At 43.1% G+C, this 19,757-nt stretch overlaps 1 protein-coding gene across 1 annotated transcript in view; it reads right to left on the bottom strand.

Annotated features, from left to right (window-relative positions):
• Positions 1 to 19,757, bottom strand: part of DOCK6 (dedicator of cytokinesis 6) — a 208,460-nt gene that overhangs the window by 170,959 nt on the left and 17,744 nt on the right. Inside the window, exons 3-5 of the mRNA XM_070934460.1 lie at positions 15,502 to 15,592; positions 6,214 to 6,389; positions 1,261 to 1,329 (exon numbers count right to left, since the gene is read on the bottom strand). Coding sequence (XP_070790561.1) covers positions 1,261 to 1,329; positions 6,214 to 6,389; positions 15,502 to 15,592 — 336 coding nt within the window. The remainder of the gene's footprint in view (positions 1 to 1,260; positions 1,330 to 6,213; positions 6,390 to 15,501; positions 15,593 to 19,757) is intronic.

Genomic DNA, 19,757 nt, shown 5'->3' with positions numbered 1-19,757 from the left:
CTGTATATGGATTGTATAACAATTGGTAAACTAATTGTTCTGTTTGATCACCATTTTATATTTTATATTGTTTTTTTAACACTATGTGATTATTTTTCTGTTTGCTTCTATTGAATGCTTCCCAGATTCACACTGTCTAAGTTGAGCAGCCCTATAAATCCAAGGGACTTCAGTTTATTCAATACATTCTGAAAGAAGAAAAATGAATGGCGACAAGGGCAGAATTCCATAGCATCTTCTCATACAATCTATTCCGTGAATTCAATGGTCCAATATCTTATTCAAAACATTCTGAAATCAACAAGACTTACTGGACAAATACAATGGAGAGAGTCCAGTGATATTTTACGAGAAGAGTCCTCCATTCCTCTAACTGCAATAAAATACCTTATGCCACCAGACTCCAAATTTTGGGCTTAGACAATTTAGAACTACGCTGACTTCAGTCTGAGCTAAGCATAGTACATAAAATTATCTGCTACCATGTCCTTCCTGTCAATGACTACTTCAGCTTCAACTACAACAATACAAGAGCAAATAATAGATACAAACTCAAGGTAAACTGCTCCAAACTCAATTGCAGAAAATATGACTTCAATAACAGAGTGGTCAATGCCTGGAATGCACTACCTGACTCTGTAGTTTCTTCCCCAAACTTTAACCTTAAACTGTCTACTGTTGACCTCACCCCATTCCTAAGAGGTCTGTAAGGGGCATGCATAAGTGCACCAGCACGCCTACCATCCCTGTCTTAATATTCCTTTTTACTTTCTCTTTTCATGTATTCAAATTATGTTTATACGTTTACCTGTTATCTTATATATGCTTGACAAATAAACTTATGATTATGATTATGACTCATCAATTTAATAAGGGAAAACATGCTGCAGGAAAATGAAATATACCGATATCACATAGAAGCTAAGGGTACTCTTCTTCCATACAGTGACCTCCATGTCAAAGATTCACAAGAATCAAGGTTAGCTGACAATCGTGACACATCTCACTGAATCATTACTGGATCATTGTTAAAACCGTAAGTATGGCTTTGAATATAATGACTCATATCTATCAAATAGTCAATCATCTAAAAAGTGAGTACAAATTCATGTATTCCCAAACCAGATCCAAAAGCGTAAACTGCTTCATGTGTTTAAAACTTATATCATCACCTACAAGAAAACCACTTTTTAATGTTTCTTAAAAAGACTGCCAACAATGGAGATACCGTAAATGATAAACAAATGTTACTAAACTTACTTCCTCTTGACGATGACCCAATCTTCTGTGTAGACTTGGACAGCATCTCTTACCCGGGCATCTTGTTTCCTAAAGAAAAAATATGTGTAAAAATACTTTGTAAAAACAAGCTGGCTTAATGTCAGCCTGCATCTTCGCTTCAAGCTTACTGCCAGCTGCCATGGAAATGGTGGGTGGGAGCACTGAGTATCTGGGAGGGGAAGAATGCAGGAGGTGGAAATGAAATTTCTGAGAAGCAATGAGGAGGCCTGGTCTCAGGGAGGCCAGCTTGGGCTGTTTAACATTTTCAAGGCCAACTGTCCTGGCTTCGGAATGCAGGAAGGAGGAACGGTGTACCTGGACAGAGACTTTCCCAAAACATCTTCTTGGGCATTGTTTGAACTCAGGTTGCTTGGCTACTGGGGAGTGGGCTCTGGGGTTTGCTTCATTTCTTCACACGGATTTTGCTTCAGATGTTGCCAGACCATTGTTGTATTCAGTTCATTCTTAGTAAAATTACCTTTTCTCTAAACTATGGAGTCAAGGGTTTTTCTTTCCTAGGGATTGAGTGGAAGCAGCCATGACATTTAATACAACTCTGAACTTTCACAAATTTATTTCAAAGACCAATTAAAATCAAGCTTCTCTCTACATATTAAAAAAACTGATATCTTCTTCGTGACATGCTTCTTGCCAACTTCAAATTATTTATTAGCATTATTACTGCTTATAGTCATACCTTTGTATTTGATTGCTTTGAAACTCATTGAATTTGGTACTCAATGCATTTCGAAAAAAATGTTTTGTCCCTGTACTCATTGTTTGGTACTCAACAGACAAGCTAGAACTTGCTGGTGTTGGTTGCCTCATGACTCGCTACCCTTTCCAGCTGAAACAAAGGGTCATGGATTAGTCACACAGTAGCTCTTGCTCTGTGCACATCCTCTTGTGGTCTTACTTTAACTTCTGTAGTCATTTTGGGTATTTTTGCACTTTTTTTCTGAACAGTACAGGTAAAGTGAAGTTTTTATTTTATTTAATCTAAGTATTTATTAATTTTTAGGCTTATTTCTCATGTAATGATATATAACACTATCTTTTTACATATTGCCTTAAAAATGTGCATTGCCTTTGGTTTGGGAATGCATTAAATTTATTTACATTATTCCTTATGGGAAAAATTTGGTACTTATTACACCTCTCAGAACCAATTACCATAATGATGAGTACCAAGGTACCATGGTATATTCTACCTTTCTTCTGAGAACCATGGAGACATATACGGTTTCTTCTAATTTTATTTGCAGAACATGAGGCAGATTGGACTGCAACAAACAGACAGCTGCTGCAAAAATCACTGGATTGTTCTTATTAGATTTGATATTTGAATGTAAGCTCTTGAGTTAGTTATGATTCTGTTTTGTATTGGGTACTACCCAGAATGTGTTGATTGGGGTGATTTAAATACTGTATATTATTAAATAATTGATATCACCAAGTCAGTTCTCCAATTTGGGGTGGGGTGAAATGAACTCAGACCTAACATTCTGAATTCAATATCTTCATTATTACACCACATATATTCTGAAGGAACTGACAAAATTCTCTATCTTTTTAAATTAAAGTATCAAATATTGAAAAGCTGATCCTATGGGCTACTGACAGTCATATTTGGCAGAAAGCTAAATGGCCATCATCAACACTTTTAGCAGAGGTAATATTTGGGAGACTCAGCACAAAGGACTATTACTTTGTGGTTTCAGCAGGGGTGGGTTCTAAAATTTTTTACTACGGGTTCTGTGGGCATGGCTTATTTTGTGGGCGTGGCTTGATGGTCATGTGACAATTATTTAGGATTTAGCAGAGGTACTGGTCTACCAGGCTTTTAACTGCTTGAAGAGCTGTACCGATCTACCCATTTATTTTTTGCAGGCACTGGTCTACCCATTTATTTTTGCAGGCACTGATCTATTCATGTATTTTTGCAGGCTACTGGTCTACTCATTTGTTTTCTTTTAACACTGATCAGCTGTAGGGTGGCCCTTTGAAGCTCCGCAGCAAGAGTTTAAACAGTTTTTTTCCCTCTAGCCATCAGCTGGGACTCAGGAGGCAGCAATAGATTGGGGGTGGGGCCAAATAAAAGGTAAGAATAGCGCGGGGGGTGGAAGGGCGCGGGGGGAGAACCGGTTCTATGACATCATATCGTCACTGCTACTGGCTCGGGAGAACTGGGCCAAACCGGGAGGAACCCACCACTAGGTTTCAGTACTTTTTACCAGATGTTGTAAAGACTATTACTCTTAACTCTATAACAAATATAAGACTCTTGTTATAATGGTTATGACACTGGACTAAGATTTCAGTTGTCTAGGTTCAAGTTCACTCTAAGCAGCAGTAGCTCACTGGGTAATTTTGAGAAAGTCACTGTCTCACAGCCCAATCTATTTCTTGTTGGGATGAAAACTGGAGGAGAGTGTACAACATATGCCACCTTGAGCTGGAGGAAAGATGTGATCACAAATGTCTAAAAGGACTGAACTCATTGCAATGTCCTATCCCAATCTGAAGACCATCCTTCTTGGTATACATCTGTATTAGTGTTATAACCCAGGTGATCAAGGCAAGGCAGGCCTTTAGAGAGTCCTTTATTGCCCTCAAGAAATGTTCAATGAACAGCCCTTCAATGACCAGTAAGGCACAGTACCCTGAAGGCAGCCACACTCAGTCCCCCAAACAACAGCCCACCAGAAAAATCCACAAGGCAAAGTCCAGGCATAAGACAATGGCAGTCCTCAGGGCAAAGACAAGGTACAAGGCAAAGGCACTTCTGAAGGTAAAGCAAAGCAAAGGACAAAAGCAGTCCACGAGGCAAGGGCAAGACAAACGGCAGTCCTTAAAGCAAGACAAAAGGCACGAGTCAAAGTTGAAGGAGTGTAATCCAAAACAAACTATTGTTCCTGGCAAAGACTAACTCCCCATGGCTTCTCTTTAAATCAATCCATTCCAGGTGTTCCTTGTGAGAAGGGGTGGGGCGACCTTCTCCCAAGTAGCCTTGCAGCCCTTTTCTGAACTTGCCTAGGCTCCACTCTCCATGTCTTTGGATCGAGTGGGAAAGGCATCTGTTCCTCATCAGAGGTAATCTGCTGCCTGTCAGCACCACTGCCTATCAGCAGCTGATCCTCCCCTGTGTCCGTGAAGGCAGACAGCTCTGTGTCAGGTCAACCACTATTCTCAATGCCTGAGGGGCCTGGGACAGCATTGTCCTCAGCACCTGATCTCCCCACACATGCCGAGGGAGACATGCCATCTCCATCGGAGGCTCCCGGTTCCAATTCCTCTTCCTCTAAACTGAGCTCCAAGGGGCCATGATAATTAGTAGGACAGATTTAGATGGGTGAGATAGCAGAAAGCTCATGCTGAATTTAACTTGATATAGGTGAGCACTAATTTCTAAAAATTAGTGCCATTTCTAAATTTTAAAACGAGTTCTTTTCGATTTTGAATGCATCTCCTCAGCATCACTGAACAAAACATTTCTGCATGTTAAAAGCCAGGCAGAAATATGGTTGAACCTTGAGTAGTAAATACAAGAAGCTTTTGGATGCACTGACCTTAACACTAATGATTTCAATCCATATAATAATATCTGATATTGTCTTTAGCATTGTCCCAAAGGCTGCATTTTTCAAACAGCAACAGGAATTTGATTTTTCTTGAAAGACATTTCACTTCTCATCCAAGAAGCTTCTTCAGTTCTAACTAACTGGTGGAGAATGGAAAGGATTTATAGTCTTGCAGTCAGCCAGTAGTTAACACTCTTGAGAGGTCCTTGGAACCACCTGGGGGTTAAGCTGTGTCCTCAAAGTCACCTGAATTAGAGTACAAACGAGTGTGGAATCATCCTGGGCAGGGGTGGGCAATTAATTTTCCCCAAGGGGTCATATGAGAAACTAGGACTTTTTTCAAGGGCAGCCATCACTGACCCTAAGAATCTATATAGATATCTATAGCATCCTACACTGTAGAATATTTTAACCTAATGTTCCTATACACACCATGTGAACTACTGTCACTTATTTCAAATCTGCTAAACCAGAGTCAAATACAGAATTTTAAACTTTAATATTTTTAACCTGCACGCTATGTGGTTCAGTGAAGCCACAACTGGTTTCTTCCCTTGACTTTATTATCCAAAAGTATTATATACACAGTGTATATAATCTTAACAGTTTAAGATTACTTCTGTTCCCATTTTATTTGGCATTCTGTGCCTCATGCTTCCAGTGAAACTCATTACAAAGTCAAGCTGTAAACATTTCTGACTTCCTCCAAAATAATATGGTAAAATAATATGGTTACATCTCATTCCACCTCCTCCCCCTATGTATTTCGTTTAAAAAATAAATCTTTTCCTCCCTTGGCTACCTATTTTGCGAGCTGAGTACAGAGAAAATAATAGTCAGCCAGGTCCTTGGATGCTAATGATCATTTTAGAAAATTCTTGAAACTGAATACCAGCAATACAGCAAATATATCTCAGATATATTTTCCCATCTTTCTGCTATTCTCATGTGAAAAGACAGATAACAAAGTAATATCCATGGGTCATTCTAGAAAAAGTCTTCAAGGGAAATTCGCTCAAAATCATCTTGTAATACCCAATAGAAGCACATCTGGTAGTTGTATTCTTCATACTTATACAATCCAAAAGGCCTCAAATATCATAAAATTGCCATTTAGGGATATTTTGAAATTAACTATTGATTTCCTCTTTAAAACCCACTTTCATTTTAACATGTTTCATGTTTAACATGTTTCAACAGCACAAAATTAAAAAGTTTTAGTTCAGAAAATGCAAGCATGCTGTCAAATTCTCTACGTTGGTAATGCTTGTACCCTTGTGTCCTATGGGGTAAAAGGAGTGAGGAACTATATGACCGAACTATCTCAGTAATTATTCATCATACCACTTACCCATCCTCAGGCACACCAGGTTCTAGGGTCCGACAGTCCCGGGGTTCATGGGACACTTCCAGGTCATTTGCAGGAAACTCAATCAGGTCACTAAGTGGGCCTGGCTCAGCATCTGGCAAGTGAGTGCTAAGGTATTTCTCAAAGTCAACTGGCTCTACCATTTCTGTCAGAGGTAACTGAAGGACAGGGGAACAAGAAAAGAAAGAAAACAGAGAAAATTATAGGTAAAAAGGAACACAAGATTCAGCTGATTCATTTAAATTACCTGAAGTCCTGAACCACTCCTATTTATTTAAAGTCCTGAACCACTCCTATGCCATACTTGTTGTGATTAGGATAAAATGAATCCTTGATCATTTTGCTCAAATTTAGAATTTTTGAATGTCATAGTCCTCCACTTACAACCATAATTGGGCCAAGAATCTCAATGATTGAGCAAAGATAATGACTTACTTCCTCTATAGCCAGACACTGATTCATACACTGGCTTTTGTCCCTTAAACAACCAACTTCTCTTTTTAAGAAAACTAATCAACTCTATCCAGCTATGATTTTTCTCAACCTTTCCCCTTCTCTCAACTCATTCATTCCTCCTTCATGTGCTTGTTTTCATAATTAGATTCTCATTCATTTTCTGGATAGATCAATTTCAACATAATTTAATATTTTGTCTACTTTCATTCAGCACACATTTCTTTATCTTTCTCTTCTTGTTAAGTACCCAAATGAAAGCTGACTCAGTGATTTTGCCTGAGCACCTCTTTATAGCTAAACAACCTCACAAGATTGTTGTTATTGTGGGGAAAAGAGGAGGGGGGAGCATTTTGTATGCTGCCTTGTATCAACCCTAGAGCCATCTTTCAGTGTCTTCAGGGTTGCCACAGCAAGGCTGGATGGAGCTGTAGGAAAGGGAGGGAGGAGTAGAGATAGCTGGGGGAATATGTAGCCAAAATAACATTCTTCTGGCAACCACTCACAAGCACCTGGGGGGGCATGGATGGGAGGCATCCAGGATAGAGAGAGAGACCTGATTGGTGGCATGTGATGGTTGTGTGTGATGGGGGGGAAGAACTGGGTGAGGAAAACTCAGGGAACTTCAGATTCAGGTTTTCACCAACTATGCCAATATGACATGCCTAATAAATCTATACTTTGAGGAATCCTGCCTTGGAGTTTTGATTTCATATGGGCTGCTGCTTGGAATCCTGACACCTTGAGTTGTACAAAATAAAGATGGAGTGTAAATCCTCTTCCCCTCCCCCACCCCCTGCTCCTCTTCAACTGAAATACCCATCCCTCAAATCTCACTCTCTAACCAAGTGGGCAGATGCATGCCCTCATAAACATTTTACATCTTTGAACAAACATTCATTCCTCTCCACAAGACCTTTTCCCTATAGCTAGAAGGTCAAAGTCTATTAGATTTAATACATTATTATAGTTAAAGTTAGAATTACTGAAGAAAGGTATGCAAAATTAGCAACTAGCTCTCATTTTTGGCCATATATGTACAGTATTTCACATTCAAATGCATACTCCTCGATACACTGTATAAACTGTCTAGTATTTGCTGCAAATCATTCTCCATAGTGGTGGAGACAGCAGCCAGGCATGGGTTGTACTTGTCTGTTCAGTTTGAAGGACTGAGTCTGTCAGAGTTGTTAAGTCCCGCCCTTGTTGCTAGGGGCTTCCAGCTTTTGACTCAATCCTTCAGACAGAATGGACATGCGGGACTGTTTCTCTGGCACATTTCTGATTGCTATTTCTGACTTGCTACGGTTTTCTAGGAATTCTGGACTTTCAACTAAATAGTGAGTGATAGGGCTGATTCCACTCCTTGGTGGATTCTGCCCTTTCCCTGCTGCAAGCTTAGGCTTGACTGTACAGGGTGTCCCAGCTCCCTGCTTGAATCCATTGTTGTCTGATATCTTCCGCTGAACAGCAGGCTTTCCAGAGCGGCGTGGAGCTTGACGCCATGGGGGCTGGGCTTTGAACGTGAGGAGCTTCGCGCTCCCCACAGCCGGAAGAGTTTGGCGTGGAGCTTCACGCTCCCTGAGAGCTGGTTGGGCAGTCGTTTGGAGTTTTCATGTGACAGGAGAAATCCAATGTCTGCATTGACTGGTGGAGCTTTGCGCTCCCGTTTCGCCATGCCTGCACTATAAAGGCGACAGCCCTATTTCTGTTTCTCTGGCTTGGTGGCAGCGGCTTCGGTATTCATACTCAGTCATGTGGTGTGGAGCCTTGTGTGCTCCGTTGGCCATTACTGGAGCTTCGCACTCCTCAGTTTTTGGCAGGCTGCCATTTGGGCTTCATGCTCAAATTGCAATTTGCGTGCTTGCCTTTGCAGCAGAGAAGCTTTGCATTCCCCCAGTATTGTGACGGCCGCCATTTTGAGCTTTGCACTCACATGCTAATCAGTGCAATTGCGCTTGACAGCTGATCTCCACCCTTTGACAGAGCTATCCAACTTTGGACGGTGAATTGGACCTTAATTGACCGAAGTCAAGGCAGAGTTTTAACACCTTGGGACTTGTTTCTGCTCCAACCTGAATGGCCATTTTCTATGCCTGGCACTATTGCCGCCATTGCTGACTGGCCCTTTTGCAGCGGCCATTATGCGCCCTGCAGTGTTGACCATTCCTCACTTCTGTGATTGATAACACCTGGGGGCGGAGTCTACACAAACAATTGAATAAAATAATACGAAATATATTAACTTGGCCATTACTGCCATATAGCATAATGCCTAAGGTGCTGGCCAAATCCAAGAACGGCCGGAAGGCCGCATCGGCTAAACAGCCATATTTGGTTTCAATTGACACAAGTCCAGGACCTTCTCAGACCAGCGATCAATGGGACAGGACCGCAGGCAGCAAGGCATCATGGGACCATCATAAGCCTCGCAGCCTCAGTAAGGCTTCTAGTAGGGATGAGAGGTGCAGGGATCATGTCTTGCAGAAACTCTGTGACAAGACCAGCAAGCTTGCGCCCTCAAACGTAGTAATCAAGGATAACATAGACCCTTCTAGCAAGGAGCTTCCCTTGCGACGATCCTCTGTGACCACCCCAGATCAGGTCTCCATTCGAGACTGTTCTTTATCAATTTCTACAGCAGGATTGTGGGGTCCCACGATGGTCACAGCGCCTCCTCCCCCTCCTCCTGTCGGTGAGGTCTTTTCCACTTCAAGCAGAACCCTTGACCATCCATCTGTCCATGATCTGGTGGTGGCCGGAACCTCTCAGGAGCACCTTCATGACTTTATCCTCCTTGACAACATTCAACAGATTATTTCAAGGGCTATCCAACAATCGCTAGCGGCTACACTGCTGACTCATACTTAAGTGGTAGCCCACTAAGGAAACCTAGACCCGGCTCACAATTACCATTGTTAAGCCAAATACTGCCTATTCTATACCTATGCATTTGCCTATACCTATGTATTTTTCCTGCCAAGTGCAGGACTCTGCTTTTCCCATCTCTGAACTGTATCTTGTAGGCTAGAGTCAAATGCTCAAATCTGTCAAGCTGCTTCTGAATCCTGAGTCTTCCAAAGTGTTAGCAAACCCTCCCCCTTGAAGCTTCATGGAGCTTCAATGAAGTCTAGAAAGTACCATGAGAAGGACCATAAGGGCCCAACTGCAGTTAACAATTGCACACCCGCTGCCCAAACACTAATGCCGGAGTCTTCGGGAGCCGTTTTAACCACCTCCGGCTCCAGTCCCAATGAGGGGAATGCCCGCCCTGCCTGCTGAGGGCTTTTTTGCCCTCCGGAATATCAAGGCATGGCTGGACTCGCTGTTTAAAGCCGCCGTGGGAGATGGGGCAATGGCCTGCTGCGACAGCTGTTTCCGGCTTGTTAGCGCCGGAAGAAGTGGGGGCTGAAGCGGGTGGTGGCAGGCGGCGGTTTTGTGTGGCAGCGGAGGCTTGGAGGTGCCCTTCATCCCCCTCGCCCCTCAGGGATCTCTGGGACGTTCTTTGGATGTTTTTTGGGGGTCCTGGGGGTGCGTGGGGAGCCTAGGGTGCCGGTTACGAGCCGGCGACGACGGCGGCGGCGGCTGGAGGTAATGGCAGCCACGGACCATCCGTTCCGGCTAAGGAAATAGCTTGCAGTAGGTGGTTGGGGGAAATACGGACAGCCTTGCCCTCAGGATTACCATCTGCTCTTTTTTGGATTTGACCCCTACTATCTGGGGTTTTTTGTCATCAGAGCTGAGACTGAGGGTTTGGGGAGATTTGGGGCAGGAGAGGCGGGAGGCTGACCAGGGTTGGTTTATTGGTCGCCTCGGGTGGCTTCTCCTCCCCTCCCCCTTTTCCCCCAGGTATGGGTGGGTGTTGGCCTTCGATGGCCACCCACCCTTGGACTGGGTTTTCTGTCTGCTATCCCTACTCTCACCTCAGGGAAGAGCTTGTGCCCGTGGGATTATCATCATTGCCCTTAATAACTTTATGAACTGCTGGCTTCTTATGCAACCCCAAACTGGAGGAGAACTGGGCAAAACGGTGTGCAGGTGCTGAGGGGGCTGTTGTCATCCGCCAGATGAAAGGATGGACTATTGTGACTCTATTGTCGGTGTCATCTGGCCCAGTCACTGTGAGAGGGCGACTGGGATAATTATCCTCCGGACGTGGGGGGATGACACTGGCCCCTCCCACTGCTCCTGATATGAAGATCTACTTTGACCCAGTATTATTGGACAATCTGGTGAAGCCCTGACCAGTTGACTCTCCACCTCTGTTTTTTGTGATGTTTACGGCTGCTGACTTGCTTGCGCTGCAAGACTCCCCCCTCTCGCAGGTTTGGCCCTCCTCACTATCGAGGGCCTACCTTGATGATGGATTTTGGAATCCCGAGAGGTGGCATGCAGCGAGGAGGGGGTTGTGGGTTTTTTTGTGGAAATTTTTAGATAAGGTTTTAAAGGGTTCTGGGAGGGGGGTGGGCTCTGTAGGTTTGGGGGAGGACCTGTCGGGGAGGAGGCCAGAGCCAGCTGAAGAGCGCGGCACAAGAGGTGCGGGAACCGGGGTCAAGGAGGGAGTTAGAACTTGTGTTGTGGATGGACATTATATCAGTACTGTGGGTGGGAGGGGCAGATATGGCGGGAGCAGGGGGCCACATCAGGTTGTGGGAGCGCGCACCCGCTGGCTCCAAGCGGTGGCGCACTCCGGCCTCCAATGCTCCTCTCCTTCCCCAAGTTGCACAGACCCTCAGGTCCTGGGCCTTCGGCTGATGCTGTGCAATGCCCGGTCCATGGTAAATAAAGCCCCCCTCATTTGTGATCTTGCTCAGAAGGGGGGAGCGGACCTGGCGGGTATCACGGAGACCTGGTTGGGCCAGGAGGGGGGAGTCCCCCTCGTTGAGATGTGCCCACCCGGTTTTCGTGCATTTCATCAGCCGAGGGCACAGGGGAGGGGAGGGGGGGTGGCGGTTGTCATTAGAGAAGGTCTGAGACCGAGGGAGGCCACTGTTCCTCAGACAGCTGGATGTGAGTCCCTCCTTGTGAAGTGGGGTCATGGGGTGCAGATGGGCGTGCTGGTTACATACCTGGCTCTCTGCCATGTAGCGGCAGCCCTGCCCAAGCTGCTCAATGTTATAGCCACGGTGACGGTTGACACCCCCAGGCATATGGTCATGGGGGATTTTAACCTGCCATCCGCTGGTGAGGCGCCTGAGGTGGCTCGGGAGTTCATGGCTTCCATGACGGCCATGGACCTGACCCAGTTAGTTCATGGCCCTACTCACACAGGGGGAAACACGCTGGACCTGGTTTTTGTCTCTGGTCAGTGGTTGAGTGAACTTGAGATAGGGGATATAGTGATCGAGCCCTTGTCATGGTCGGATCACTCCCTCCTTCGCTTTGACCTTCGAACCGCCGCACCCCGCCGCAGGGAGGCGGAACCGTTGAGATGGTTCCGCCCCAGGCGCCTGATGGATCCAGATAGGTTCCAGATGGAGCTTGGGCCATTTCCTGAGGCTCTGGCACACGGCTTGACTGAGGACCTGGTCGCTGCCTGGGATAGGGCAGCCGCTGGAGCTTTGGATCGGGTCGTGCCTTTGCGGCCTCTGACCCAGCGCCAATCTTGCCTGGCTCCTTGGTTCACCAAGGAGCTGAGGGAGATGAAGCGCCGGAAAAGACGCCTAGAGAGCGGTTGGAGGGCCAGCCATTCTGAATCTGACCGAACACTGGTAAGGTCTCATTTTAAGACCTACCTGGTGGCGATAAAAGCGGCGAAGTATAACTATTTCATCGCTCTTATTGCATCATCAGATAATCACCCGGCCGCCCTGTTTAGGGTGACCCACTCCCTGCTCCACCAGGAAGCGCAGGAGGACCCCATGGAGGGTAGAGCCGAGGATTTTGTACAATATCTGTATGACAAAATCGCTCAGATTTGGGAACACCTGGACTCTGACTGGGTAGATTCAGGGGGGAGGACAGAGACAGGTCTTGTGAGTATTATCTGGGAAGAGTTTGATTCTGTGATGCTCGAAGACGTGGACAGGATACTGGGCAGACTGAGCGCAGCCACATGTTTACTGGACCCGTGTCCCTCCTGGCTGGTGCTGGCCTCTCGGGAGGTTACACAAGGCTGGCTCCAGGGGATTATAAATGATTCTCTGAGTGAGGGTGTCTTCCCCGCCGCCTTGAAAGAGGCGGTGGTGAGGCCTCTCCTCAAGAAGCCTTCCCTGGACCCGGCAGTGTTGGCAAATTACTGTCCAGTCTCCAACCTTCGCTTCGTTGCGAAGGTTGTTGAGAGTGTGGTAGCGCGACAGCTCCCTCAATACCTGGATGAATCGTCATATCTGGATCCATTCCAGTCAGGCTTCAGGCCTGGGTACAGCACAGAAACGGCATTGGTCACGTTGGTTGATGATCTCTGGAGGGCTCGGGACAGGGGTTGTTCCTCTGTCCTAGTCCTATTAGACCTCTCAGCGGCTTTTGATATCATCGATCATGGTATCATGCTGCACCGGCTAGAGGAGTTAGGGGTGGGGGGCACCGTCCTATGGTGGTTCTCCTCCTTTCTCTCTGACCGGTCGCAGTCCGTGTTGACAGGGGGGCAGAGGTCGACCCTGAGGCCCCTTGTATGTGGGGTGCCACAAGGGTCGGTCCTCTCGCCCTTTGTGTTCAACATTTATGTGAAGCCGCTGGGTGAGATCATCTGTGGTTTCGGGGTGAAGTACCATCAGTACGCTGACGATACTCAGCTGTACATCTCCACCCCGGACCACCCCAATGATGCCCTTGAAGTGATGTCCCGGTGCCTGGAGGCTGTGCGGATCTGGATGGGGAGAAACAGACTCAGGTTCAACCCATCCAAGACCAAGTGGCTGTGGTTTCCGACATCCCGATATAGTCAGTTGGTGCCATCACTGACTATTGGGGGCGAGTCATTGGCCCCCATGGAGAGGGCTCACAACTTGGGTGTCCTCCTGGACTCACGGCTGTCTTTGGAAGAGCACTTGATGGCTGTGGCCAGGGGGACTTTTTATCAGGTTCGCCTGATTCGCCAGTTGCGTCTCTTTCTGGATAAGGACTCATTAAATACGGTCACTCATGCTCTCGTTACTTCCCGCCTGGACTACTGCAATGCTCTCTACATGGGGCTCCCCTTGAGGAGCACCCGGAGGCTCCAGCTGGTCCAGAATGCGGCTGCGCGGGTGGTTATGGGAGCAGCGTGGCGCTCCCATGTGACCCCCTCCTGCGCAAGCTGCACTGGCTCCCGGTGGTCTTCCGGGTGTGCTTCAAGGTTTTGGTTACCACCTTTAGAGCGCTCCATGGCATCGGACCGGGGTATTTACGAGACCGCCTTCTGCTACCAATAGCCTCTCACTGACCAGTATGCTCCCATAGAGAGGGGCTTCTCAGGGTGCTGTCGGCCAAACAGTGTCGACTGGCGGCCCCCAGGGGGAGAGCCTTCTCTGTGGGGGCACCTACCATCTGGAATGAGCTCCCCCCTACGGAGGATCCTGGATCTGCGCACGTTTCGTCGTGCTCTCAAAACATTTTTATTTCAGCAGGCTGGCCTGGCCTAACTCTCCCTTTTAAATTTTTAAATCATTTAATTTGTTTTATAAATTGGGTGTTTTAAATTTGTTTTCAGCCAAAATATTTAATAATTTTAATGGACTTTTAATGTTTGTATTATCTGTATTTTATCTTGGCTGTTCACCGCCCTGAGTCCTTCGGGAGTAGGGCGGTATAGAAATTTGATAAATAAATAAATAAATAAATAAATAAATAAATAAATAAATAAATAAATAAATAAATAAATAAATGCTGAATTCTGACACAATGTACAATTATTTTCCCTTAATAAATGAAGCTACAACAGAATTCAGAGTATTACTGTGCTGTGGATTTGTTATTATTACTAGAATAGAAAAAAGAAACAACTGCTGGATTCATTATTCCCCTGAGACACAAAAATGTTTGCACAGGCCACTTGGAAAGTACCTAAATAAAGCATTTGTTCTCATGATAAACAGCAAAAGAAGAAACATAAAGGCTTTTGGGAAATTTCTACAACTGAATCTGGCTATCAAATGCCCTCTATTGTTGAGCTACATGCTAACCAAGAGATCAAATTTTATTCTAACAAATTCTCAGGGATATGGAAATCTTTTGAAGGAACCCAAAGGAGAGTAGCAATAATCTGAAAGAAGGGAAATGGATACCATAAAAATGCCCAAACACAAAAGCAGCAGTGGTTCAGCAGCTGTTCTTAGCACATTTACAAAGGACAAAGAAATTTAACCAACATTCAAGAGGCAGCTACTTTTGTCTGTTAATCAGCAATACTGAACTCTCCTATCCTTACTTTCTGTCAAAGAACTAGTTATCTGCTGTTCTGGAGTTAGTTTGTTTACTATTTTAATAACTAGATGTGTTTACTGACATTACCCACCATAATATAGTACCAGATTTATTTATTTATTTATTTGTTTATTTGTTTATTTATTTATTTATTTATTTATTTATTTATTTATTTATTTATTTATTTTATTTTATTTTATTTTATTTTATTTTATTTTATTTTATTTAATTTAATTTATATACCGCCCTTTTCCCGAAGGACTCAGGGCGGTGAACAGCCATAATAAAACAGTGTACAAAATAGAATTTAAAAGCAGATTAAAATAATTAAATCATAGACCGAATTTAAAACTCTCATTTAAAACCAATTTTAAAACCCCATTAAAACCAAATTAAAATCATTTATCCCATCAGAGCGGCTTGCTGGAATAACAGGGTCTTCACTGCACGACAGAAGGCACGGAGGTAACTCACCGACTGCAGGGTGCCACCACGTTTCTTGGAGAGCTGTGGTGAGTTGCCATATTCTCGACACACCTGTTTCCTCACTTCAGCTGCCACAGTCCTGTGAAATCGGAAGATAATAGTGAAGCATCCACTTTTCTCTTCGTTTCTATATCATCCATACTCTCAACCTTTTTCCACTCCATCAGAAATACTATGAGGAGTATTTATTAATCTCAATTAATAGTAAACCCCAAACTATAATTCTGAATTTCAAATCTTCTGCAGCCATTGTCTCCATTTATTCTAGTCTCAGCTTCCATAGAGTGCAAACCTCCCCTGATCTCATTCAGTAGCAATAACATAGAAGAGATGAACATCATTTAGAAATTGATCCTTACTCTGTTTTTTTCTTCAAACAAAACCAATCCTGACCTCATCCTGATACAAGAAAATAGCATATTCACAGTAAGATATAACCCATTTAGTGGTTAATAATTCAAAATAATTTTCCATTCACTATAACAGACATTCCTCTTTAGTAGATGTCAGAAAATGCATGAGTGAAAATTAGATAATCAGACAGGTTATACGAACGGACAGAGCGATAAAATAATTCTGCTTCCTTTATATAATCATTATTTAGTGAATAATAGTATACCAAGCCAAAAGTCACACTTTACCAAATATAATGCATACAGTGTAGGATGATCTCAGGGAGCAACAAGATATATCTATTACAAGAGAAATTTTTAAGTGTTGTAGTGCTGTGATGCTCCTTTCCACGAAAATACATTTGGATGATGCCCATGAACAATGATTAACAAGACCATCAATCGCAGCAGAAGAACTGAGAGGCTTTTTGCACCACATTCTAAATTGATAAAGAAACTATATTGTTATTTATTAAGTATTAAACTCAAAAGTGAGCAGGTAAAGGAGACATGACTGCCTGGGCTAAAAATTTTGGATACGCAATAGAATTAGACAAGTGGCAGAAATTGTGGAATAGAAATATTAAATTGATGATGTCGACTGCATATAAGGAAAATCTGTATAAAATGTTTTATAGATGGCATTTTGCACCAGCAAGATTGGCAAAAATGTTTAAAGACAGATCAGATAAATGTTGGAAGTGTAATCAAGCATCTAGTTCGTACTACCATATGTGGTGGACAAGCCCAAAAGCAAGAAAATATTGGACGAAAATACATGCATGGCTGGAAAAATGATAAAACAACATATAGACTTGAAACCAGGGATATTTTTGCTGGGCATGCTACCAGAAAAACATGATAAAAAGATTGTATATTTGATCCTTCATATACTAACTGCAACTAGAATTGTATTTGTGCAGCACTGGAAAAATGATGAAATCTCGTCTAAGGGGAATGTAATTAAAAAAATATTAGATTGTGCAGAAATGGATAGATTAAGATTTGCTATTAAGGATAAAGATGAAACTGAATATTTTTTTGATATGGGACATATTCTATCAATGGCTAGATAACAGAAATAGAAGTTAGAAAGAAGGAGATATAAATGGAGGAAATGGGATAAAGGAGTGTTGTTAAAGATGAGGAGGTTAAATGTTAAGTATTAATGTTATTATATTGTTATATTATTAATATGATGGTGATGACTTATCATAACAAATACGTATAAATGTGACTATTTAAACAAAATTGTACCCAGAACACACACTGTTTGATGAAAATTGAATGTTATATAAATTAAAACTTGGGGAAAAAAAGATTCCAAGTCAGGTTAGCTGACAAGGAAGATGAGCCGAAAAGGCACAGACTCAAGTTCTTCCTAAAATAGGAAAAGGACATTATGTCAAACTTACCAGTCTGGGTAACTGCTGGGGAATACGAATGTCTCCTCATTCAAAAATATCCCAGCAGGAGTGAAAACAACTGCCTTTTCCTCCTGCATAGATCAAATGGCCTCTAATGGCATAGAAGTTGGCAAAGTCACCTCCCAAGAAGTGGTTTACCTTGTCTGCCCACTCTGAGTACAAACAGGTAGCCAGGTTTTCCCTCTTCTTTGAAAAGTCCAGGACTTGCCTGTTCCATGTTGTGTTATAGCATCTGCCTGGCCACTGCAGCACAAGCAACTGAGTGCCCAGCAGTTGCCCAAATTGGTAAGCTTGGCATCACGTCCTTTTCCTGTTTTAGGAAGAACTTGAATCTGTGTTTCTTCTCCCCATCAGCCATATGCCATACAGCCTCTTTCCCTCCTGCCCTTCCTGATGTCTGCAGATGCTGCACTCCCTACTTCCTGCCTTTCAATCTATTTGGCCATCAAATCCACATCTTACTTGCATTCACACAATATAGCAAGTAGGTGGCTTCTTTGAGTTTTAGCGTGCCAAGACCCATTTTCCATTCTTAAAAAAAAAATCCCAAGGGTGAATGGCAATCAAACCACATCTCTCTTCCATTTTCTTCACCCTTTCTCTTTTTTTAGTTCTGGAACTGACAGATCAACAAAGAGATCTGAGATAAAGACAAGAAGCTGGATAAGAAATTTGAACTAAAGGAGACTGTTGCATGACATACACTTTAACCAATCCCCAGGCAGCTATGGTAGATGCAGTTGTGTTGGAGAAAAAAATGGATCAGGCTTAGAGAGTCACAGAGATGTTAGAAGACAACACTTCGGAGGTATGCAGGGCATTTTTCCACAAAAAAATCCCCAGATATTAAATATGCTTTTTTTGTTTCAAGCAAAGAACAGAGCCATCAACTCTGTGTTCTTTGCTCAAACACAAAAGGCCAGCACACATGGGAATTTTTCCACACAGCTGTGGCACTTTCTCCAAAAACAGAAAAATCTGAAAAAAATGTTAAGCAGACAACTTGAGTAGGCTTTTAATAAAGCTAAGGAAAGGCCATTCCAGCAAGTTTCCAATAGCAAGAAAGGAGGGAGAGAGATTCTTCAACTGCTGTTTTGGCAACAGAGAGGAGCACAGTGGGAATTAACTTGACTTCTCATTTGGAGAGGATGGGTGTTAGAAATGAGCTTCTTCTGCTTCTTAGCTCTAGAAGACGTGGACCTTTGTAAAACGTTCCACTGACTCCCAGTGCAGTTTTCTTAGACAAAAATGTTTTTTGTATGTGTATGTGTGTTTGTGTAATAAATATTTATGTCCAGTTGTGAATTTATGTTTTTATGTCCTATGGCCCAAGGTGAATGAAGAACAGGTTTACACTACTTTATCTGATTCTGCTAAAGTACAGAACTCTGATTTCTTAAATAAGCTACAAATTGGCTTCCAATAAATTCCTACTTTTGGACTCTGTGAAAATTTACTACACAAAAAGGGTATACTTTCAATCCTCTGGCTCCATCCACTGAATCAGGAACTGAAAATTGTATCATGATGTACTGGGTACAAACAGGCACTAGAAGAAAAGAAAGAGCAAGAAGACTCTTTCCTACAATGAGGAAGCTGTTGTAAAGACTGATATATTTTGTTTATTGTGTTCAGAAAGCTAGTTGTAAAGCAGACAGAATGAGAGGAAAAGTATCTAAGTACAGTACCTCATTGTAACAGCAATTAGCTAAAAAAAATACACCCCTTGTACTATTCATAAATCTCTAGGAACTATTTGAGGCAACACAGTGAGGTGTAAAATGCTTTAAAAGAGGCCTAAGTGGCAAAGCAGCTTTTCTACATTACATATTCAAATTATAGCTTTCTATTCAATGATTTACACTGATGAGAGATTTTTTGAGACAATTTACTGCCATCTTTTCTGCCCAACTCAGTTTACATTGCTAAATCTGATCTTTCCATCTCCCAAATGAAGGCAACATATGAGTATAAAAACCAAGCAATTCAACAGCCACCTAGACCCCTTTTTATGGAAATTGTTAGAGGCCTTTATTCTCCCCCCCCCCCCCGAAACGTCTCCAAATCTCTTTCTTTTGTCTCATTGAGCAAATCAGCATAATCTCATATGATCCAACAATTTCACATAACTGTAGCAGATGCAAAGGAAGAAACCAAAGTGCAAGGGTTCACACTACTCACTTAGGAGGGGCATATTTTTGCCATAATATTGTAAGAGAACATCCCAGCTTTTTAACTGTAGTTTCCTTAAAATATTTCCAAATTAGTCTCTTATTATCTGCTATATATTAAGCTAAATTTCAGGATCTGAAACATTTTTCAAATTCTGCAAATTCAAATTATTATTCAAAATTATGATACTGCAGCATTCTGTAGTTACATGATTGCTGTTTGTGATTTTCAACTGCCAGCTCCCAACAAGCAA

Source organism: Pituophis catenifer, unplaced genomic scaffold (genome assembly GCF_029215685.1).
Source record: "Pituophis catenifer annectens isolate HBS135680 unplaced genomic scaffold, rPitCat1.0.hap2 SCAF_2, whole genome shotgun sequence".
Classification (NCBI taxonomy): domain Eukaryota; kingdom Metazoa; phylum Chordata; class Lepidosauria; order Squamata; family Colubridae; genus Pituophis; species Pituophis catenifer.
This window is presented reverse-complemented; position numbering and strand designations above follow the sequence as displayed.